Source organism: Cornus florida, unplaced genomic scaffold, assembly GCF_030987335.1.
Source record: "Cornus florida cultivar Cherokee Brave unplaced genomic scaffold, ASM3098733v1 CherokeeBrave_3.0.0_Hap2_Chr05, whole genome shotgun sequence".
Taxonomy (NCBI): Eukaryota; Viridiplantae; Streptophyta; class Magnoliopsida; order Cornales; family Cornaceae; genus Cornus; species Cornus florida.
The window spans coordinates 95,548,345-95,573,652 of NW_026775575.1; the positions used below are offsets into that span (position 1 = coordinate 95,548,345).

The following is a 25,308-nucleotide window of genomic DNA, read 5'->3' on the forward strand; positions in this document are numbered from 1 at the left end:
TTCATGATTAAATATATGTTTATTAATATACACTATAGTACATATATCTATGAAATTTTTGAACACCCACTAGCAGTTTAATTAATTGACTTTGTGAAGTATGTGTGCATAATATGGTGGGTAACTTAATATTGAATTTATCACTAGGTAATTTAATATTCATATTATAGAAAGGTTGGTAGCTACCAAAGTGGCATAACCATAATGGTTAATGGATATTAATTTTAGTGGTAAACATAATTGCAATATTTCATGAATAATGATGCTTATAATTTTTGTGATATTCATGAATATTGGGTTTATTCAATTATGAGAAATAATTACTCAAAGGGAATTAATTTTCAAGTAGTTAAATGAACATTAAGGGGTTGTATATAATTTTTAATTGGGTAGATATAAGATATCCAAAGGTAACTAATTTATTTAATTAAATAGTCCATCACCAATAAAGCTATATATATAAATACATTTAAGCATCATTTTATTTTTTTGTATTTTGTGATTACTACCCAAAGGGGTACCATAGTTATACAATGTATTTATTTTAAAATTTAATATATATGTTGTTATCTCAAAGCATTAATAATGTTACGAGCATTTACCTTATTATGATTGTTTTATTGTAGTATCTCTTCCTGTTTTAGTGAATTCGCATGCTTCATCTGTTCCAATTCTTAATGGGACTAACTTCTCATAATGGAATGAGCAAGTTCAATTCAACTTAGGTGTGCTAGATCTTGATTTAGCATTTCTAATTGAGAAACCTACTGCTATTACTGATAAAAGTAGTGAGAAAGAAAAGGATTTCTATAAAGCATGGGAGAAATCGAACAGATTGAGTATTACGTTTATGCAAATGACTATTGTAAACAATATCAAAACAACTCTTCCCCAAATTGATAGTGCTAAGGAATATTTGAAAAATATTGAAGAACGTTTCCGTACTGCAGATAAGTCTCTTGTAGGGAAATTAATGGCTGACCTCACTACTATGCGTTTTGATGGTACTCGTAGTATGCTTGATCATGTTCTTGAAATGACTAATCTTGTTGCAAAATTGAAAACTTTAGGAATGAATGTGGATGAGACTTTTCTTATTCAATTTATTCTCAATTCCTTACCTACTCAATATGGGCATTTCAAATTCACTATAACACTATTAAGAACAAGTGGAATGTGAATGAATTGGCCGGTATATTTGTTCAGGAGGAAGGAAGGCTTAAGCAACAAAGTAATCATAAAGTTCATCTCATGACTCAAGAAGTTAGAAAGAAATTTGGGAAAAGACCTGGAAAGGGCATTAAGCGAGCAACACCCCAAATAAAGGATTCTGATTAAGCTACTCAAAAGAAGGAACGCAAGAGTGATAAGTGTAATTTTTGTAACAAATCTGAATACTTTTAGAAAAATTACATGAAACGTAAAGAATGGTTTTAAAAGAAGGGTAAGCCTTTGGCTTTTGTATGTTTTGAATCAAACTTAATTGAAGTTCCTTCTAATACTTAGTGGGTTGATTTAGGCTCTAATGTTCATATTTCTAATACGATGCAGGAATTCCTTACAACTCAAACTACAAATCCAAATAATGATTTCTTGTTCACAAGGAATAGGGAGAAAATTCCAATTGAAGTCATTGGGACATTTCGTTTAGTTTTAGATAGTGGATTTCATTTAGATTTGTTTTTAAAACTCTTTATGTTCCTTCAATTTCCCGTAATTTGATTTGTAAGTCCAAACTTGATGTTGATGATTTTTCTTTTAAATTTGGTAATAGATGTTTCAGTTTATTCAAAAAATTCCAATTTGTTGGTTCTGGTATTCTTGTTGATGGTTTATACAAGATAAAGCTTGATGATTTATTTTCTAAAACACTTTTGACCTTGCATCATAATGTTGGAACCAAACGTAGTTTAATTAATGAAAATTCATCTTTCTTGTGCCATAAAAGATTAGATCATATATGTAATACCCCTAATTTTAAAAAGGATAGTCCTAGTATTTAATTTATTGTTTTCTTGGTATTTAATTTATTGTTTTAATTGAGTTTTAATTCTTTAAGTGTTTCTTTGTCTTATTTGACTTACTTGAATTATTTGTATTATTGGAATTTATTAATTAAGCTAATAGTTTATTTGTCTGATTATTTTTAATTGTTTAATTAGTTAATCCTTGTTTATTTTATGTACGTGGTTAATTGTTGTATGGTTCATTATTTTAATTTCATGGTTTTAGTGGGTTTAAGTTAATTTTTTATCAAATTAAGTTTCTATCAGTTTTCAGAGTCACGTATTTAGCCGACATAGTTTTTAACCTAGCATTACTTGGATTAGGGTTAATGATGAGTCTATAAATATGCATGTTAGGATGGATTAGGGTTTAAAAATACAACAAAATGTAAGTTCTGTGGAGGCATTGAGGAAATAGAGGGAGACCAAACAGAGGAGAGTTTCGCCGGAAAATATAGACGAACGACGGTGGGAGGCAAGTTCTATACCTAACTCTCTCCCTTAGACTTGTATTCTTTACATCTCTAATACAATTCTAGGAGTAAATAAACGTTGGAAGTAATCTGGTTTGCATGTTCTGAATTGTTCTAAATCGGATGTTTGCATGAACTGTTGTTTTCTGTTCTGTTTCTTCTTTGTGTAATTCTTGTTCTATTTGAAGTTAATTATTGTGGGATGTTTTAAAACTCTCTGGAACACTAGAATCAAATTTTAAAATAGCTGAAACCTGGACAGTAGTGGAAAGAAGTATTGAAAACCGCTGGAGATCACACAGGTAAACGGAAAAGAGAGAACAGAGGAAGCTGGAGGTGGAAGCGGCTCCACACAAGGGTGGAGCCGGCTCCAAGGGGCTGTGGAGCGGGCTCCACACAAGGGGGAGGCGGCTCCCCATGTGGGGGAGGCGGCTCCACCCCCTTCTGTTATGTTTTGTGCGAGTTTTTGCTTCTGGGTTGTTTTCTGATGATTTTTGGTGTTTTCAGAGGCTATAATTGAGATACTAAATGTACCTAGGGTCTTGTTAAAGCATCAGAGAGTGTGGGAATGAGCAATAAACCACTTGGGGTTTATAGGTTGCACAATAAATAGTTTATAACAAAGCTGCAAATTGTTAAAGGATACGATGGTTCAGGTTATTCTATCAGTTCTGTCTGTAAAACGATTAGATAAATCTGATCATGTAGCAGTGGAAGAAGTTGAGCATGTTAAAATATATATATACATGTTATTTATACTTGTTATGGACTTCTTGATGATTTAATTTTAGCATCTATTGTATAAACTGTTAAACTGTTGTTAGAAGCTTGTTAGTATATCTATGGTTATCAAGCTTGCTGATATGATACTGGATATGTACATTTAACATGATCTTTCACTTATATGGATTCTGAGAATAATTGGATAATTGAGTATACTACTATGTTATCAATTGCTGGACTGTGGTAGTGTAGGGGAAAATTAGCTTATTAAAATACTCAACTCTAATATGCTAATTCTGGAACAGTTGAGGAGTAAATTTAATATTTTTATTCTCAATGGTTGAATTTATGGATTGGATGATATTTACATGCACGATCTATATTATCCTTTGCTGAATGGATGGATGGTATGTACCGGTATGGGACGGTGACATTCTAGGGGGATTAGTTCGAAATCGCTAAGTCCTACCTACTCTGGGATTAAGGAAAGGGATTGACTAAAAGTTAAATCCTATGGATTTGTAGTGTCAAGGCAACATATAGTTAAGCGGCATTACTACGGATTCTGGATGGATTTTATATATATTGTTATGGTACCTCGATATGAGCTTGAGTCTCAGGATCGACGGTTAGGGAGCGTATATGCATTGGGATGCATAGCTAGATACGACGGTTAGAGGTGTACCCTGTTTAGGTTTAGGTACACATGCCCACTTTGTGTGTGTTTTAGCATGTTACCTCTATTCAGGTTGAGACCGGCCTATAGTCCAGTGAGAGTCCTTTAGTGTGACTATATATATATTTATGGACTATTAGCTATTGTTGAATTGGTTAGAATGTACATGCGTATCGAGTCTCTACTTGGATTGTAGTAGGATAGAACTTGTTCGTGGGCCTGACCCACTTCTGTTTTTCAGGTACACGACAGTTTCAGATTTAGACGTGTTCGTGCTGAGCAGAGGTTTCTATTCACTCTACCGACTATATAGGATTTCTCTTCATAGCTTACTTCTGGATGTCTTTTCAGTTACTTCTTTTATTACTGTTTGGATTATTATTAGGGGTCCTCTAGAGATGGATTCCCGAGTTTTACCCTAGGAGGTTTTGGAATTTGTTTACTCAAATTTTAAGTATTTAACTGTTAAGGATTGTTTTTTAGATTTCTTTCAGCTATTAAAATTTTTACTTTTTTATTTCATCTTGTATTCTATGTTCGGTTATATATTAATTGATTGATATTTCCCTCCGGTTTGGGCATGGGCCTGATCAACCCGTGTCTCAGATCCGACGGGTATCACGGTTGGTATCAGAGCACTCCAGGTTCAAGTGTCTCTAGGACGTTTCATATTAAGTCTTCCGCGTAGCGTTCTTTTGATTAGAGCTTAAGTTAGGATTCATTGTATTCATTACGATTTGCATAGAAATGGTACTGATATCTGTCTTTTCGTGTTAACAGATGGTTAGCGCTAGAAACGGATAAAACATGCAAGAAACTATGATAGAAAGGAGAGCGGCACGTAGGCAACAATATCTCCTACAGCGTCAGCACATTGAGGAAGAGCAGCAAAGGATTGGGTTTCAGGATGACATAGGTCAGTTTCAGGAAGGACAGGAGAATGTTCAGCAGACTCTGGACCAGGTCAGAGATCCAGAGATTCCTCCTCACCTCAATGACCTCGTTGCTCAGGCTATAGAAGCTGGGGTAATAGCTGCACTTCAGAATCAGCCTTAGGTATAGCCGGCACCCCTACCAGCACCGGTTATTCAGATGGATTCTTGGGAAAAGGCTAGGAGCTCTTTCACAAAAGGGAGTCTACCTAAGTTCACAGGCTCCACCGATGCGAGAGCAGCTCACCAGTGGAAACAGGACATCGAGCGACATCTTCACTTGGTTCAGTGCACGGAGGTTCAGAAGCAGATACTTGCTACTTTCAAGCTAGTCGGGGATGTACTACAGTGGTGGGAGTCAGTTACCACCCCAGAGGAGAGGATGGCAATGACTTACGATCAGTTCAGTGCACGCTTTGATGAAAAGTACTTCCCTTATGTAGTCAGGGCAGCTATGAAGACTGAGTTTCTAAATCTGCAGCAAGGGAACATGACAGTGGCGGAGTATGAGCAGCAGTTCACACGCTTGTCTCTCTTTGCACCTGAGGAGGTGGATACAGAAGAGAAGAAGCGTAACAGTTTTGTCAAGGGACTGATGTGGTCTATCAAGAGAGCTATTACAGGTAGTCCAGCTTATACTACCTATGCTCAGGTGGTAGACGCCGCTCTACAGCAATATCAGTTGACGGTGGACATCAGACAGGCCAAGGGTGAGAAGCGGGGTGATAGAGACTCTGCTAACCAGTCAGCTGAGAAAGGGAATGGGAACGGATACCGACAGAACGATAAGGGCAGATTCCAGGGACAGCAACCTTGGAAGAAGCATAAGGGTGGTTCAGATGCTTCCAAGGATGTGGCACCTATTCAGCGTCAACAGAATGGGGGATCGCAAGCAGGACAGGGACAGCCACAGACTAACTGACGGAGGAGGCCATTGGGTACTTTCCAGGGTAGTTGTTACACTTATGGAGAGTATGGTCACACTTCCAGGCAGTGTCTTATAGTTAGACAGGGACAGAGACAGGGACAGGGACAGCATGTGCAGCAGGGGCAGAGAGCGCCAGTGCCTCAACCAGCTCCACAGGTTCCTCGGATTCAGGGACAGACTTATCCGGCATTACCGGCACCACCGCAACCTCAGGGACAAGCACCGCAGCAGTTACATTATGACAAGGTATACAACCCTAAGCCACAGGATATGCAGGCACCTCAGGCTGTAGAGGGTAAGTTTCCTATACATGGTTTTCATGGACGTTTTTTATTTGGTACGGGTGGTACACACTCATTTGTAGCTAGGGCTTTTGTTATTTTATCTGGGATGAGGATGAGGGTATGCACTAGACCTCAGGGTATTTCTACACCATTGGGCGATACAGCTATTATACATGAGAGTGATGGGCCTGTGACACTAGATATTAGCAGACTCAGATTTCTAGCCAATCTATTGGTCCTAGACATGTACACTTATGATGTGATACTTAGGATGGATTGGTTGTCTCACTACCATGCCCAAGTTAATTGTTTTGATAGGTCTATTGTGTTTACCATACCTGGTCAGGACATGTATGTTGTCGCTATGCCGCATTCTAGCGGAGTCACTAGCACCTATTTGTTCCATGTGGAGGAGGAAACGGAAGAGGGGATTACTCTATCATTGGATAACATACCGATTGTACAAGATTTTTCGGATGTATTTCAGGAGATTCCAGGGTTGTTGCCTAGTCGCGAGATCGACTTTGTTAGTGACTTAGCTCCAGGCACTACGCCCATTGCTAGGGCACCCTATAGGATGGCACCAGTGGAGATGCATGAGCTGAGAGATCAAATTCAGCAGCTACTCAGCCAGGGTTTCATTCGCAGGAGTACTTCACCCTGGGGAGCACCGGTTCTGTTTGTGAAGAAGAAGGATGGTTCGCTTCGCCTGTGTATAGATTACAGAGAGTTGAACAAGGTTACGATTCGTAACAAGTATCCTTTACCCAGGATTGATGATCTATTTGATCAGTTAAGGGGAGCCACATACTTCTCCAAGATTGATCTATGTTCTGGATATCATCAGTTAAGGGTTAGGGAACAGGATGTTCCTAAGATAGCATTTCTCACGAGATATGGTTCATATGAGTTTCGTGTCATGCCATTTAGGACGACTAATGCACCTGCAATGTTCATGGATTTAATGAACAGAGTCTTTTGGGCTTATTTAGATCAGTTTGTCATTGTCTTTATTGATGATATCTTGATTTATTCTAGGTCTGAGGACGACCATGCTAGACATCTTCGCATAGTCTTGCAGACGCTTCGTGATCACCAGTTATATGCCAAGTTCGAGAAGTGTGAATTTTGGCAGTGGGAGGTGAAATTTCTGGGTCACGTGGTGTCAGAAAAGGGGATAGCAGTGGATCCGGCCAAGGTTTCAGCAGTGGTTGAGTGGGGACAGCCTACGTCACCTACTGAGATTCGGAGTTTTCTCGGTCTGGCAGGATATTACAGGAGATTCATCCAGGGGTTCTCCAAGATAGCAGGACCACTCACTCATCTGACCAAGAAGGGTGTACAGTTTGTGTGGATGAACACTGTCAGCGAGCTTTTGATAAGCTGAAAAGGAAGTTGACTTCTGCACCGGTTCTGGCTACTCCGTAGAGTGGGATAGAGTATCTTGTGTACACGGATGCTTCGTTGCAGGGTCTTGGATGTGTTTTGATGCAGGAGGAGCGACCTATTTCTTATGGATCTCAGAAGCTTAAGCCTCACGAGCTTAATTATCCAACACATGATTTGGAATTAGCGGCTGTGGTCTTTGCCTTACGCATTTGAAGGCATTATCTGTTGGGTGAGTCCTTCAGATTATTTAGTGATCACAAGAGTCTGCAATACTTGTTCACTCAGTGGGAGCTGAATATGAGACAGCGCAGGTGGTTGGAGTTTATGAAAGACTATCACTTTTCTATACAGTACCATCCAGGGAAAACGAATGTGGTGGCGGATGCACTCAGTCGCCGACCTGTTGGAAGTCTTTCTGCTCTATTCACTACTGAGTGGAATGCTATAAAGAATGTGGATGAGTTACCGGATGCTTTTATAGCTTGCATGGTGGTTACACCTTCCATCATTCGCAAGGTTTTACAAGCACAACTCACGGATTAGCAGTGCATTGACAAGGTTGCAGAGATAGCTTCTGGAGAGGTTCCATTTTACTATGTTGGGGCTGACGGAGGTTTGAGGTACAAGGGACGGTTAGTGGTACCTTCTGCTGATGATTTGAGGAAGGATGTGATGACTGAGACTCACCACTCTGAGTTTTCTATTCATCCGGGAGGTGATAAGATGTACCAAGATATGAAGCGGCAGTTTTGGTGGGCAGGTATGAAGAGGGACATTGCTCTTTTTGTTTCTCGGTGTAGTACTTGTCAAATGGTTAAGATTGATCATCAGAGGCCGCTAGGAGCTCTACAACCACTACCGATTCCGGAGTGGAAATGGGAGCGCATATCTATGGATTTTGTGGAAGGGTTGCCAAATTCTTTCAAGGGGCATAATTTCATATGGGTCGTTGTGGATAGGTTGACCAAGTCAGCTCATTTCTTGCCTATTTGCACTGATTTCACTTCGGAGCAGTTGGCAAGGCTTTACATATCAGAGATTGTGACGTTGCACGGCATTCCATTGTCTATTATATCAGACAGGGATTCGAGCTTTGTGTCTGGCTTTTGGAAGAGTTTTCAGCAGGCTTTGGGCACGGAATTGCACCTTAGTACTGTCTATCATCCTCAGACTGATGGACAGACTAAGTGGGTGAATCAGATTATGGAGGATATGCTTTGATCCTGTGTTCTTGACTTCAAGGGTCATTGGGAGGATTACTTACCACTTGTGGAATTTGCTTATAACAATAGTTTTCAGAAGACTATTGGGATGGCGCCATTTGAGGCATTATACAGCCGACCCTGTCGATCACCTGTTTGTTGGATGGAGGTTGGTGAGAGCAGATTCTTGGGTCCTGAGTTCATCAAGGATACTTCAAAAAAGATAGCTCTTATTCGAGATCGCATGCGTACTGCCCAGAGTAGGCAGAAGAGCTATGCTGATCGTCGCACTCGTGCTTTAGAGTTTCAGGTTGGGGATCAGGTTCTACTCAAAGTGCCTCCTATGAAGGGTGTTATGCGCTTTGGGAAGAAATGGAAGTTGTCACCGCGGTTTGTCGGTCCATTTATGATTACGGATCGTGTTGGAACTGTCGCTTATCGGTTGGCACTTCCGGATAATTTGGATCGTGTCCATAATGTGTTCCATGTTTCCATGTTGCGGAAATTTCTGCGAGATGAGGATCGGTATCAGCATATCGATGTTGGAGAGATTGAGTTGCAGCCAGATGCAACTTATCTGGAGCCACCATGTCGTATTGTAGATCGTCGGGATCAGATTCTTCGTAATAAAGTTATTCCTTTGGTACGTGTTCAGTGGAGTCATCACAATGAGGCTGAGTCCACTTGGGAACGGGAGGATGTCATTCGCTCGCAGTTTCCTGAAATATTGGACGAAAGTAAGGGCGAATTCCGAGGATGGAATTCCTTTTGTTAGGGGGAAGAATGTAATACCCTTAATTTTAAAAAGGATGGTCCTGGTATTTAATTTATTATTTTCTTGGTTTTTAATTTATTGTTTTAATTGAGTTTTAATTCTTTAAGTGTTTCTTTGTCTTATTTGACTTACTTGAATTATTTGTATTATTGGAATTTATTAATTAAGCTAATAGTTTATTTGTCTGATTATTTTTAATTGTTTAATTAGTTAATCCTTGTTTATTTTATGTACGTGGTTAATTGTTGTATGGTTCATTATTTTAATTTCATGGTTTTAGTGGGCTTAAGTTAATTTTTTATCAAATTAAGTTTCTATCAGTTTTCAGGGTCACGTATTTAGCCGACATAGTTTTTAACCTAGCGTTACTTGGATTAGGGTTAATGATGAGTCTATAAATATGCATGTTAGGATGGATTAGGGTTTAAAAATACAACAAAACGTAAGTTCTGTGGAGGCATTCAGGAAATAGAGGGAGAACAAACAGAGGAGAGTTTCACCGGAAAATATAGACGAACGTCGGTGGAAGGCAAGTTCTATACCTAACTCTTTCCCTTAGACTTGTGTTCTTTACATCTCTAATACAATTCTAGGAGTAAATAAACTTTGGAAGTAATCTGGTTTGCATGTTCTGAATTGTTCTAAACCGGATGTCTACATGAACTGTTGTTTTCTGTTCTGTTTCTTCTTTGTGTAATTCTTGTTCTATTTAAAGTTAATTATTGTGGGATGTTTTAAAACTCTCTGGAACACTAGAATCAAATTTTAAAATAGCCGAAACCTGGACAGTAGTGGAAAGAAGTATTGAAAACCGCCGGAGATCACACAGGTAAGCGGAGAAGAGAGAACAGAGGAAGCTGGAGGTGGAGGTGGCTCCACACAAGGGTGGAGCCGGCTCCAAGGGGCTGTGGAGCCGGCTCTAAACAAGGGGGAGGCGGCTCCCCATGTGGGGGAGGCGGCTCCACCCCCTTCTGTTGCGTTTTGTGCGAGTTTTTGCTTCTGGGTTGTTTTATGATGATTTTTGGTGTTTTAAGAGGCTGTAATTGAGATACTAAATGTACCTAGGGTCTTGTTAAAGCATTAGAGTGGGGTTTATAGGTTGCACAATAAATAGTTTATAACAAAGCTGCAAATTGTTAAGGGATACGATGGTTCAGGTTGTTCTATCAGTTCTGTCTGTAAAACGATTATATAAATCTGATCATGTAGCAGTGGAAGAAGTTGAGCATGTTAAAATAAATATATACATGTTATTTATGCTTGTTGTGGACTTCTTGATGATTCAATTTTAGCATCTATTGTATAAACTGTTGAACTGTTGTTAGAAGCTTGTTAGTGTATCTATGGTTATCAAGCTTGCTGATATGATACTGGATGTGTACATTTAACATGATCTTTCACTTATATGGATTCTGAGAATAATTAGATAATTGAGTATACTACTCTGTTATCAATTGCTGGACTGTGGTAGTGTAGGGGAAAATTAGCTTATTAAAATACTCAACTCTAATATGCTAATTCTGGAACAGTTGAGGAGTAAATTTAATATTTTTATTCTCAATGGTTGAATTTATGGATTGGATGATATTTACATGCATGATCTGTATTATCGTTTGCTGAATGGATAGATGGTATGTACCGGTATGGGACGGTGACATACTAGGGGGATTAGTTCGAAATTGCTAAGTCCTACCTACTCTGGGATTAAGGAAAGGGATTGACTAAAAGTTAAATCCTATGGATTTGTAGTGTCAAGGCAACATATAGTTGAGCGGCACTACTACGGATTCTGGATGGATTTTATATATATTGTTATGGTACTTCGATATGAGCTTGAGTCTCAGGATTGACGGTTAGGGAGCGTATATGCATTGGGATGCATAGCTGGATACGACGGTTAGAGGTGTACCCTATTTAGGTTTAGGTACACATGCCCACTTTGTGTGTGTTTTAGCATGTTGCCTCTATTCAGGTTGAGACCGGCCTGTAGTCCAATGAGAGTCCTTTAGTGTGACTATATATATATTTACGGACTATTAGCTATTTTTGAATTGGTTAGGATGTACATGCGTATCGAGTCTCTACTTGGATTGTTGTAGGATAGAACTTGTTCGTGGGCCTGACCCACTTCTGTTTTTCAGGTACACGACAGTTTTAGACTTAGACGTGTTCGTGCTGAGCAGAGGTTTCTATTCACTCTACCGACTATGTAGGATTTCTCTTCGTAGCTTACTTCTGAATGTCTTTTCAGTTACTTCTTTTATTACTGTTTGGATTATTATTAGGGGTCCTCTAGAGATGGATTCCCGAGTTTTACCCTTGGAGGTTTTGGAATTTGTTTACTCAAATTTTAAGTATTTAACTATTAAGGATTGTCTTTTAGATTTCTTTCAGCTATTAAAATTTTTATTTATTTATTTATTTCATCTTGTATTCTGTGTTCGGTTATATATTAATTGATTGATATTTCCCTCGGGTTTGGGCCTGGGCCTGATCAACCCGTGTCTCAGATCCGAGGGGTATCACAACATATCCAGTGAAAGGTTAAAAAGATTAGTAAAAGATGAAATTCTTTGGAATCTAGATTTTACTGATTTTATTGTGTGTGTAGATTTCATTAAAAGTAAACAAACCAAATACACAAAGACAGGAGCCACAAAAAGTATAGAGCTTTTTGAAATTATTCATACAAACATTTGTGGACCTTTTGATGTTCCATCTTTTGGTGGAGAAAAATATTTTATCACATTTATAGATGATTTTTCACGTTATAGATATATCTATTTGTTGCTTGAAAAATCAAAAGCAGTGAATACTCTTGAAATATACACAAATGAGGTTGAAAGGCAATTAGATAAAAAAGTGAAAATAGTAAGGTCAAATAGAGGTGGTGAATATTATGGAAAGTATAATGAAACGGGTCAATGCCCTGAACCATTTGCTAAACTCCTTAAAAAGCATGACATTTGTGCTCAATACACTATGCCAGGCACGCCACAGTAGAATAGTGTAGCTGAAAGGCGTAATCTGTACTCTTATGGAAATGGTTAGGAGTATGTTAAGTAATTCCTCGTGACCCATATCATTAGAGATGTATACTCTTAGAACTGATTTGTATGTATTAAACAGGGTTCCTAGTAAGGTAATTTCAAAAACTCCATTTGAACTGTGGACAGGAAGGAAACCTAGTTTAAAACACCTGTATGTTTGGGGTTGCCCAGCAAAAGTTAGGATTTATAATCCACATGAAAAGAAATTGGATTTTAGAACAGTTAGTGGGTACTTTATTGGTTACCCAGAAAAATTCAAAGGGTACAGGTTTTACTATCCTACACATAGTACAAAAATTGTTGAAACCAGTAATGCCAGATTCATTGAGGATAATGAAATCAGTGGGAGTGATAGAAATGAGAATGTGATCATCCAAGAAGTTAGGGTACAAATCCCTATACCCACAACTTCTTGAGAAATAATTGGTTCTCCAGTTGTTGAACTGCATAACAACGAAGAACAATTCACTGATCAACAACTGCATAATGAAATTATCACTAATTAACAGGTTATAGAAAAACCACAAGGAATAATATTAAGACGGTCTTAAAAGAAAAAAAGACCTGCTATTCCAAATGATTATGTAGTATATCTACACAAATCTGATTTTGATATAGGGATATGTAAAGATCCGGTTACATATTCATAAGCCATTAACAGTAATAATTCTACTAATTGGATTAATGCAATAAATGAAGAGTTGAAGTCAATGGAACAAAATAAAGTTTGGGAACTCGTTGAATTGCCTGAAGGATTTAAACAAGTATGGTGTAAATGGGCTTTAAGACCAAACGCGACTCTAATGGCAATATTGAATGATATAAAGCCAGACTTATAGCCAAATGCTTCACTCAGAAAAGAGGCATTGATTATAAAGAAACCTTCACTCCTATATCTAAGAAGGATTCCTTTAGAATTATCATGGCGTTTGTAGTTCATTATGATTTAGAGTTGCATCAAATGGATGTGAAAATAGCTTTCCTAAATGGGAGTTTAGAAGAGGAAGTCTATATAGATCAACCTGAAGGCTTCACATTAGAAGGTAAAGAACACACGATCTGTAAACTTAAGAAGTCAATATATGGACTTAAACAAGCTTCCCAACAATGGTATATTAAGTTTAATGATACTATTACTTCTTTTGGTTTTAATGAAAATACTGTTAATCGGTGTATATACCAAAAGGTTAGTGGGAGTAAGTTTATATTTCTAATTCTATATATTGATGATATTTTGCTTGCTAGTAGTGATCTTGGTTTATTGCATGAAACTAAAAATTATCTTTCTAAGAATTTTGAGATGAAAGATATGGGTGAGACATCATTTGTGATAGGAATAGAAATATTCCGTGATAGGTTACGTGGATTGTTGAGATTGTCTCAAAAAAACATATATTGAGAGAATTCTAGAGAGATTTGGTATGAAACATTGTTCAGCTAGTATTGTTCCAATACAAAAAGGAGATAAATTTAGTTTGATCCAATGCCCAAAGAATGAATTAGAACATAAAGAAATGCAAAATATTCCTTGTGCATCTATTGTGGGAAGTTTGATATATGCACAGGTTTGCACTCGACTAGATATTAGTTTTGCAGTTGGAATGCTAGGCAGATACCAAAGCAATCTAGGAATGCATCACTGAAAAGCTGTAAAGAAAGTCATGAGATAGTTACTAGGAATGCATCATTGGAAAGCTGTAAAGAAAGTTATGAGATAGTTACAAGGAATAAAGAATTATATGCTCACATTTAGAAGGACTGGTAATTTAGAGGTTATTAGTTACTCAGACTAAAGTTTTGCTGGATGTGTGGATAGTAAAAGATCCACTTTTGGTTATTTGTTTCTTTTAGCTGGAGGGGTAATATCATGGAAAAGCACAAAACAGTCTATTATTGCTTTATCTACTACGGAGGCTAAGTTTGTAGCATACTTTGAGGTTACAAATCATGGTTTGTGGTTGCGGAACTTTATTTCGGGATTTGGTATTATGGATTCAATTTCCAAACCACTGAAAATTTATTGTGATAATACTGTAGATGTCTTCTTTACTAAAAACGATAGGTATTCCAATGGCGTTAAGCATATGGAGCTGAAATATCTTACCGTTAAAGAAGAAGTTCAGAAATAACGAGTGTCTATTGAAAATATAAGCACACAAATTATGGTTACAAATCCATTAACAAAAAGATTACCACCCAAGACATTCATAAGGCATGTTAAAAGAATGGGTCTTAAATGTAATCAAAGTTAATTATTATTTTTGTTGTGGATTATTTAACAAAGCTTATATATATTTGACATTTTGAGCTCATTCAAAATGTATTTCTGATATTTTTTGTTAACTTTATGTATGTACATACATGTATTGCTTTAAATGATGAAAACATGAATAGTCTTAGAAAAGACATTATTGTTAGACCTTTATTGATGCTTCTCACTTATAGACTATATTAAATGGGTTACTGGTGTTGTGGTACATGGAAGAGACTGTGTCATTTAGTGACATACAACCGCCATGACTCACATTGGTAGTTTGTTTACCATAGTATTTATGATACCAACTAAATAATTTAATCTGATTTATGTTGCACAGTACTAATGACTATTTTACTAAATCACTACAGAAGTTATCATATGTGCCAAGTGGGAGAATGTAAGATTATTTATTTAATTGTGGCCCACATGATTTGGACATGTAACATATTACTTGGTGGCTAAATAAATAGATATTAATTATTTATTATTTACTTTTGGTCAACTTATAATTACCTTTTTGGTAATTACTTATTTGGGAAGTGTTTTCCTTTCTTGTTCCTTACTTTAATAGAAAGTGGAATTAGGGTTACAAATAAGGAAAATCGGTCCTCTCTCTGCCTTTATAAAAGTGCATATATTCCATCATTTATGTACACGAATGAAATAACACATATAAAGTTTTATATGTACAAAAGGTTAAGAGAGAGAAACCAGTTTCCATACTTTGCCTATTAATCAGAGTTGCAGTTCGTTGTTAAAGGATCTGGACGTTGGACTTAATCTTAACAAGGTTTAACATCATGGATCGAGGTATGTATATCTATTTTTATATATTTTTGCGTTATAAGGATGTGAAATTAATTGAAGTTATAAGATTTAAGGATTTATGATTATTTGTGAATAATGTCGAACACAAATTATTTAGAGATTAATTACATCGCCTCCGTAAGAAATTATTGTTTTCTTTGCTTATTAGGAAAGGGAAGTAATTTGTCTTACCTACTCTCTTCAGCTTCTTCCTCCTTAAGAAATAGAAGAGAAGTAACAGGCCTAGGAGTACCACCGCTGCAATTAATATAGGAATGATTATAATCTTCAATCGTCCCTTTACATGGGAGCTGCTATGTGTTTCTGCACAGTCAAAATTTACCACAATGTAAAGCAACAATATTTGAAGGCAGGAAAACTATATGCCTCCTCTGTGTTGAAAAGATGGCAACTTTCTTTTATATTTCCAAACAGAATGTGAAAGCTACTCATCTACATGCTTGGGAATATATATCATACCTAATTCAGAGGATGCCATTCTTATGTAAATATCTTGTCCAATTTCTGTGAGGTCCCTAATATCAATCAAGTCATCAAACCAGAGCAAGCAGCCACTTCCTCCTGCTGTTATTTCTATATTTGCATAAGCCATACAAGAACAGTTTTTTGAGCATACCATCTCGCATTCCTGGAGGGTCATGCTCCTATTATACCAGGAATACCGCGTGTCAGGCAATTTTACACCGGAATACTTGAGAAATCCATTTGATGATCCATTATGGCAATCCAAGGGCGTTCTTCGAACACACCCACCCGACCAATCTGCTGTGTCCCAATCTTTTGGGTATCTTGGCATAAATTTATCAAGACACCTACACACCGGGGAGTTACCAATGCTGCAGGTACCATAGGCCTGACATAGCCCATACGAATCACAGTTATCTGCTGGTGCATTCGTGTAAATTGTCCAATCCTGTGTTTTGTAATTCCATGTCAAGCGCTGTAGTATTCCATTCTGATTCAAAATCCGCCGTGTGAAAACTGAGCTATTAATAAGATCATATTCATAATACAGTTCCTGCTGATCAAAAACAAATCGGTATGTGTAAATGCTGTTTGGTTTTAAACCCACCATGCCACTAAAGCGGAGACCATTCCATGGTCCAGTTCGGTAATGCTCAACCGGACCTTTCATGAGGACGTATTGTGGGAATCCACGAAGATCAAGTCCATGAGAATACTCACCTTTAGAAGGGTCATCACTGGACTTCCATGACCATATACGCCGATCAATTCCGGTTACTAGGTTCTTTCCATACTTCATGCCTGGCAACACAGTGTCACATGGATAATCAAAACTCTGCCATAGGAAATTCTCATCATTTGCAGTTTTGACAACAAGATTACCCGAATCCAAAAGCTGTGCAACTGGGTTCACTGTGTTGTTATTTGATGATGAATTTGAAGACGACCAGAAGATGCTGTTCGTACTATTGACAAGCACGAGAATTCCTCCATCAGCAAGCTTCAATACTCCTCCTCCTGAGGTATCGGTAAGTGGAGTATCTCTGTTGGCAACCCATACCACAGTCCCATCAGATATTTTCTTGTACCATATTCCCAAGTATCGATTCCTGGAAATAGTACCTGAGGGGCTGAAAAATCCCAGTTCAAATGTTCTATCTGCAGAGACCATGGTTTGCCCATCAGCAAGAGATTGAGTTATACTTATGGTGTCTAATTCTACTGCACAAGAGATTATTTTTAACATGGTAAAAATAGAATACAAGAAATGATTAATGGCAGATGATGTACTCATGTTTCTCATATGAGGTGTGTTTCTTTGTTTCTTAGTTCAGAACCCCCAGAAGATATATGTTGGGTTGGCAGATGGCAAACAAGACAAAAGTCAAATCAGAAAGGCCTCAAAGTCTTCCTTTCCTACTTTTTACGCTACTAAAATTTAAATATATAAATGTGCAATTAATTTAGTCATGTAAATTTGACCAGTTCAATTGTCAACCTAGTCATTTCGGTATTAATAATTGAGCTAGGCCTCCTTTTGTGACTCATAATTGAGCTTTCAATTGGTGGTCCGCACCCATTTGATTAAACTTTCGTTAATCCTTTCCACGTAGTGATTTGGTGTAACAAAATCCATCTACCACATAAACTACCTATCACCTACAGCATGCAATGAATTTATCACTTACCAAATAATAAATTAAACCATCTATCAACTGTTCATTTCCCTCGACTTGGAAAGATGCATCTAGAAGAAGGCGTATATGACTAGGGCTGGTGCATTCATTTCAGTATATTATCGTTTATTTGCTGTGAATATTTTATAGAAACAAAATGTAAGAAATTTTATATACAAGACAACAATAGGATAAAATAAGTTTTATTTGTCATTTTACATTGTTTTAGTGTTTTTATTTATTTTAGGACTTTAATTATAATATCATCTTTTATTTATTTGGGGTTTAAAAGATAATATTCAAGAAGTTAGAAGACTACATCCATCCTAAAAAAAACATGCTCTCGGCCTTACCGTTCGAGTTTGGCCAGATCAATCTCAGAATGTTATGATTGATCCAATTTCTCCATGATCGATCATAAGTTCCAACACTTACAAAAATTCTTTATCAAAGGCTTCAAATTGACCTTCCTCCAACAACTTTTCAAAGTGTCCTTCCTCCAACAACATTTTGGTGCTCGAGCACACATTATTATTATTATTTTTATTTTTATTTTTATAGTTAATAAGAATAATATATAGTGGTGGATTATCTTCCCTTGAGATTTTTCTCCATAACTTAATTAAATTTATTTGGTATAAATTTTATCTGATTAATTAATGACAAATATAAAAAATAAAAAAGTGTTTTAAAATCTTCGTCTGAATCTCTTAGCGAAATTTCGCTTAACTGTGTGGTTCAACCCAACTTATCACTATATATTTTTAGTTAAGTATTTGTAACCCATTCCCATTCCGTTCCATTGCCCTTATCGACCCGTTTGCTCGCCATAAATAAATAAATAAACTAATAAAAATATACACATTAATACAATTAAAAATCCGAAACCGAACAAAAAAGAAGTACAACACGAGGACTTCTCAGGGGTCACCCATCCTAATACTACTCTTACCCAAGCACACTTAACTGCGGAGTTCTGATGGGATCCGGTGTCGCCAGTCGCAAGGTTTGTCACCAAGCTGAGCCAGAATCCTCTCAGTTTCTGGCGAGCTTGTCACCGGTTGCAAATTTTGTCACCAAGTTGAGTTTGCCCACCTCTCCCTGGATAAAACAGTTGGTGGCCGTCTATGTTGATACTGGTGAGCTATTTCGGGTTAACAGAGCACTAATTACCCTCTCCCACAAATTTGAGACCAACAGGCCCCAAATTCGAATCTGTTAAAGACTCTAATTGGGTTTGTAGAAGGGCAAGCTATTTAGGGTTTCCAAGCCAAGGGATAATTATAAAGTCTTTCCTTTGACAAAAATTGGCTACCTTTCTAGACATTATAATCATTGTAAGAATGAAAAGGAAATGCATTATTAGCAGATTTGAAGGGACTAATTTATTCCTAAATTCTTTCTGAGGAGCAATTTTTACTGAAATAACTTACAAGGCCACAGGGTATTACTGTCCTACATCGTAGCTACAAATTCATAGAGTGATCAAAATACCAAAGGTTTCCAGTAAAGTTACCAATTACAAATGAAAGAAAATCAAAACAATTAAAATCAAGACAACACATAATGTAGAGAACCAAAATATTGACATGAAAGGTCTTCAAGGGGTTAAAATTGTTACAGTTAATTGATTGAGTGAACATGATTCAGGTTTGCTTGATGATGAACCTACTTTAGAATTTTTTTTTTTTTTTTTTAGTGTGTAAAACCCAGGCTCTTTGGTTGAGAAAGCAATAACGTTAAAATAAAGATTCTGATAATGTTGAACCTCTTACAAAGCATGCCTCCACCATTTATTATAGAATAATATGTAAAACAAACTTATTTCATTGACATCATAACTCTATAACAAAACTAACTATCAATTTAAATTAAAGTATCCTAGAGATAAACATTAGCATCTAATTGAAACCAATTAAAAGAATATTACTAGTACTATAATTCATATCCATTAGTTCATTCAAACGCTTCTATCTCTTCCACCTTTGCATGCAGCTTCCCCAATTTCAATCTGGGTTAATTATTACCTTGTCCACGTGTCACATTATACCCAATTAGCTACCACGTCATCAACACAAAATTTTACCAAAATATGTGGGACAAGTCTTTCTTTGCAGGGACAAGTCTCTCCTTGTAACAAGTAGATATGATTATATAACTCCTCGTGGTTAATTCTATTCATGAAAATTTCACTAGTTATATATATATGAGAATCTGAGGCCGAAAATTGTTAGTTATTAACATCTTCCCGTTTCTTATGGTGAAAAGTGTGCGAAGTTTAATCCGTGAATTTGATTCATTTGGAGTTCCAAAAACTACTAGCTTTAAAGATCCTATCAGATGGCGTAAGCCACAAATTGAGCATCTATAGACATACTCCATGGCTAATTCTTTATTGGTTTATTCATGTTTGTTTGTTTTTTAATTTAATTTTTATTTATTTATTTTTTTTTTTTTTGAAAGGTTAAGCAATGTATTAATAAATGAAAACTGTACATGGGTTTATTCATGTTTCACACGAAGGGGTGTGTGTGTTTTTCATTCAATAGTATTAATTCAGAAACCCATAGAAAAGCGAAATGAGAAAGTTGTCAAGTCTTCTCCTTTCTCACCTTTTAACCTACTTAATTATACATCCCAGAGCAGGTGGTGGTGCGTCAGCATGTGAAACGTGCAATTAATTTGGTCTAGTAAATTTGCTTAGTCAACTTCTAATACTCAATTAATCATTTTACTACCAATAATAATCAGGTTCAAAGTAAGCCAGCCAGGGCCTAGAAAAAAAAAGAACCATCCTAGAGCCAGGCCTAGGCCGCCTTGATTTTTTTAGGGACTACTACTAAAATTATTGGAGAAATTAGTCATTTAGTCATTTCACTAGCTGTGACAAATAATTAGACAAATTATTAAATAATGAATTATTGGCACCGGTGGTTGAAACCAATCAATTTTAATGTTTATATATTTTTGTAATATATGTGTGGGCTCACTTTTCTTAATCGGAATTAGACTGGACCGTCAAGCCTTACTGATCCATACCTCACCTTCACACGTGTTGGTAGTCTATTTTGTTTTATTTGAGAAGTCAAACAAAGCAAATGTTATACTATTTTCATAATTATCTTTTACATTTTAAACAATCTCAATTTAGTAATATACATTATTTAAACTTAATTTGAGAATATAAAAATAAAAAATAAAATACCCCCTTAAAAGTTAGTCGGTATTATCTTGGTTCCATATTAGTACTCCTTCCACGTTAAAAAAAAATAAAAAAAAATAAAAAAATAGTACTCATTCCATCTCATATTCGTTTTCTACTTTTGATATTATATTGCTGTTGTGTAAGTCATTTGTATTGAAAGTTGACGTGGTTCAATTGCAAATGTACAAATAGTCAATAATTACAAATTTTGGAAAGTAATAAATAAGAAAATCAGATAGTGTAATTGAATTTATTCTAAAAAAAAAAGTTATTGTCTTTATTTATCACTTTCCTAATTTTGTAATTAATAATTATTTCTATATTTATGATTGGACCACATGACCTACTATATATTTGTGATTAGATCACGTTAGCAATTAGTATGAATGATCTACTCATATAATTCTTGTCCAAAATATAATATCAAAAATAGAAAACTAATATGAGGCTGTAAGAGTAATACTTAAATACTCCACCAAAGTTTATAGGCATTTAACATTTCCCGTATCTCCTAGAGTGGAAAGTGTGCAGGGATTTAATCTGTGAATTTGATCCAATCGAGATCATGCAGTTCCGTTTGGTTTTAATTCCATTAATTCATTTAGAGTTTAAAAAAATACGTAAACTATAAAGTTGGTTGGATTCCCAAATTTGAGTAAACTAAAAATTGCCCCCCTAAATTATTGATTTGTTATAATTAAAGACCTATCACAAAAGATTATTTTACCCTTTGTTATTGAATTTGTCATTTCTTATTAAATTATTTTTTATTATATTTTCTCTTATTTAAATATTAATTATAACATTTACCTTAATTTTATAATTAGTATCAATTGATTATAAAAATAGAAAAAAATAAATAAATTTGTAGCTATCATTTTCTAAAAATGATTAACTTATTATAATAAAACTTATTATACTCACTTTAAAAAAATTTACTATAAAAAAATATCTTCTTTTTCAAACTATATTCATGAAAAAATAATAAATTACTGAAATAAAAAATATCTTCTTTTTAATGCAATGTATTCATGAAAATTAAGAAATTACTTAAATTGTTTCAAAGTTTTCTATTTAAAATTTTTATTTAAATAATTAATTTAAAAAATTAAAGGCAAACTTATGCAAATTTAATGGAGAATATTTCATCAAATTAGTATGAATTTTTTTTCATAATTTATTTTAACAAAAAAAAAATATCAAATGTAATTCAATAAGAAAGGGTATTATGGTCATTTAATGAAAAATAGGTAAGACAATGGAGCATTTTGCAACTAAATATGATACTTTAGAGGGTTTTATGCACAAAACATAGTTCAAGAGGGTTATTTGCAAATTTAGACATAGTTGAGGGGGTTTTTTTGCACTTTACCCTATACTATATATATATATAATACTTAAAGTTTTAACACAAATTGATGGAAGTATACTCTTTGTTATTATTTTGTTGTTATTTATTTATTTTTGTGCTTATTGTGTTCATTTGAACTTTACTTGTATTAATTACACCTCTTGATGCATTACTAAAGAGCATCTTCAGCAGTTGTGTAAATTTTTTTGTATCATATACGGTACATTTACACAAAAAATTTGGACTACTCATTTTTAACTTGAGCCATTTTTTTTATACTTTTTGTGTAAAAATGTATCTGCGAATAACAACCAACCACGTGTCCTCACATAATTTGTACAAACCTACCTAATATAGGATTGATTCGTTAATGGAATGAAAAAGAGGGAGAAAAAAAAAAAAAAATATGCTGATGTGACTATATAAAACGGTTATGTAAAATACACAACAATTTTACACATTTGCGTGTCTTAGCTGGAAGAAAAAAAAAAAAATTTATTACACATGATACGTGGCAGTCGATTGGAGATGCTCTAATGATTGTATAAAAATAATTTTCTTTATTTTACACTATCTTTTCCTAAAGGGAGATTATCTACTAAAAAAAAACTATTGCAGGTTTTTAGAAAAGTCTGATATGTAAAACCAGATTGATATAATCTGATACTTTACGGATTACATCGATTCGATTTATTGTCCTCATTGATTTGGATTAGTTTCAATTTTTATGAAACTATTAGAATTGAATTGGTTTTGATTATAAAATTATTTATTAATTGTGTGGCCTACATGATTTGGACATGTGATATATTTTATTAATTAGTGGTTAAGTAAATAGATATCATATTAATATTATATTATTTCATCAACTTATAAATTACCTTTTTGATAATTAATTATTAGAGAAATATTTTTCTATTTATTCCTTACTTTGGAAAGTGGAATTAAGGTTACTAAAAAGAAAATCGATCCACTCTCTGCCATTATAAAGTGCATATATCCAATTAATTATGTACTCTAATAAAAACAACACGTATAATATTTATGTGTACAAAAAGGCCAAGAGAGAGAATGAGACCAAGAATGAGACCAAGATGAAGTGGCAAACGAAATAAATTTGAAAAACTTGACATTTAATGCTGACAAGACATGAGAAAGACATAACATAGAAAACTTGGGGTTGGATTCGACTTGGTAAGACTTTGAAGTTATCTTTGCTAAATAGGAAAGGAAAGTAATTTGAGTGTTCTAGATATGCTACCTTCTCTCTTCAGCTTCCTCCTCCTGAAGAAATGCAAGAGCAGGAATATGCCTAGGAGTACCATTGCTATAAGTAATATAGGAATGATTATAATCCTCAGTCGTCCATTTACATGGGAGCTGCTATGTGTCTCTGCACAGTCAAAATTTACCATAGTGAAAAGTCCATTTACATGGGAGCTGCTATGTGTCTCTGCACAGTCAAAATTTACCATAGTGAAAAGCAACTATAATTTAAGGCAGGGAAACTATGAACTAAAACAGCAGTAAAAGAAGACACAACCATGAAGCAGGCATTTTAGGAAGAGTAATTGTCACACCCCAAATTTTAACACAAGAACTAGTTGTCCTGCATAAAAAATCTAAGGTATAACTTTCATCAATTCTCAACATACATCCTCCAAAATAGAACTACGATGAATCCCGTCATTCAACTTAATAAACATGAGAGTCTGACAAATTTTATACAAATCCATAAATAGAGGTGCAATTCCCTCTAGTAATACAAAACATCTATGACCACTGAATCAACTCAATAAAGTTTCATAAAACATTAACTTTATTACAATAATCAGAATAAAGGAAAACCGAGCTAAAATAAATCAATGCGCAACGAGCTAAAATCCGTTACCGTCACGTGTCACCATCACGTTCCTACTCTACGAGCACCTGAAATGTGATAATGGGGTGAGCTCACAAGCTCAACAAGAAATGCTAAACACAATCATCGTTCAGCAAGCTAATCTTACCTTGTATTCCCATATATATAAGCAACTCAATAAATTCATTAATTAAATGTATATTCTAGTTAATTATAAACTCAATAAATAACCATAATTTATTTTAAGTAAATTTGCATATCTCATCTGAGCCCCGGGCTCCCATCCAATAAAGTGGTGTGATTCGTATAGTCCCTGACTACCGAAAACACACGTGTGGCTGGATTGTACGTCTACTCCCCGGATGATCCCTGATCACGTCCACACAATAAGGGCTCATTAGACCCATGGCCATAATAAAATGGTAGTGTACTCCCAAATAGGTAGGTCCCTGACCAAACCCAAAAGTCATCATAGGGTCAGTCCCTGACTACCCTCCGACTAATCCAAACTCATCCTTTAATCATTAATTATAATGAACTAGTATAGAAAAGAATATTTCATAATTCTATTTTACTGATTATTGTGTAATTTATATATAACACCTGATTAGTGAGAAAACAAAATCTATACTCTTAATATCTTACACAATACGTTCCATTCTTAGTTCAATCTCTAATATTATTTTAAACAGCTAATCATGAAAATTTTAGTGTTTAAATGAATTTCATTGCTCACAAGTAATTGAAACCCATAGCAGCCCTTAAACGCATTAACTGTTTTTTTTACTTAAATGGTTAATGATGTACATTCTATATGTCAATATAGACAAATTAAATCATAAATGCTCAGCAATCAAATTATTATATACAAGTGTATATATAAATATCTTAGATGCTATAATAATATATTAATACTGTATATTTAACAAATGTGCCAAGAAACCCATATATATTTACATATGATTAACAAACAAAATTAATCAATTAATATATATATATATATATATATATATATATATATATATATACATTTTACAATATGTTTAATTTCTATCTTAAGAAGTTGACCCAACAGCCTGTATAAATAGTAACTTACTTCAATTCCTATTTCCATGTATAATCAATCTCAACTGATCAAATCTAAACATATATACAGGTGTCCATATAAAGATGTTTGCTTTCGTTACACCTACAAAAATTATCATACATATATATATATATCCAAAG

At 35.1% G+C, this 25,308-nt stretch overlaps 1 protein-coding gene across 1 annotated transcript in view; it reads right to left on the bottom strand.

Moving 5' to 3' along the window:
* Window positions 1-25,308, bottom strand: part of LOC132309772 (G-type lectin S-receptor-like serine/threonine-protein kinase At4g27290) — an 81,674-nt gene that overhangs the window by 49,066 nt on the left and 7,300 nt on the right. The window contains exons 2-3 of the mRNA XM_059808053.1: window positions 15,983-17,110; window positions 15,699-15,826 (exon numbers count right to left, since the gene is read on the bottom strand). Coding sequence (XP_059664036.1) covers window positions 15,699-15,826; window positions 15,983-17,110 — 1,256 coding nt within the window. The remainder of the gene's footprint in view (window positions 1-15,698; window positions 15,827-15,982; window positions 17,111-25,308) is intronic.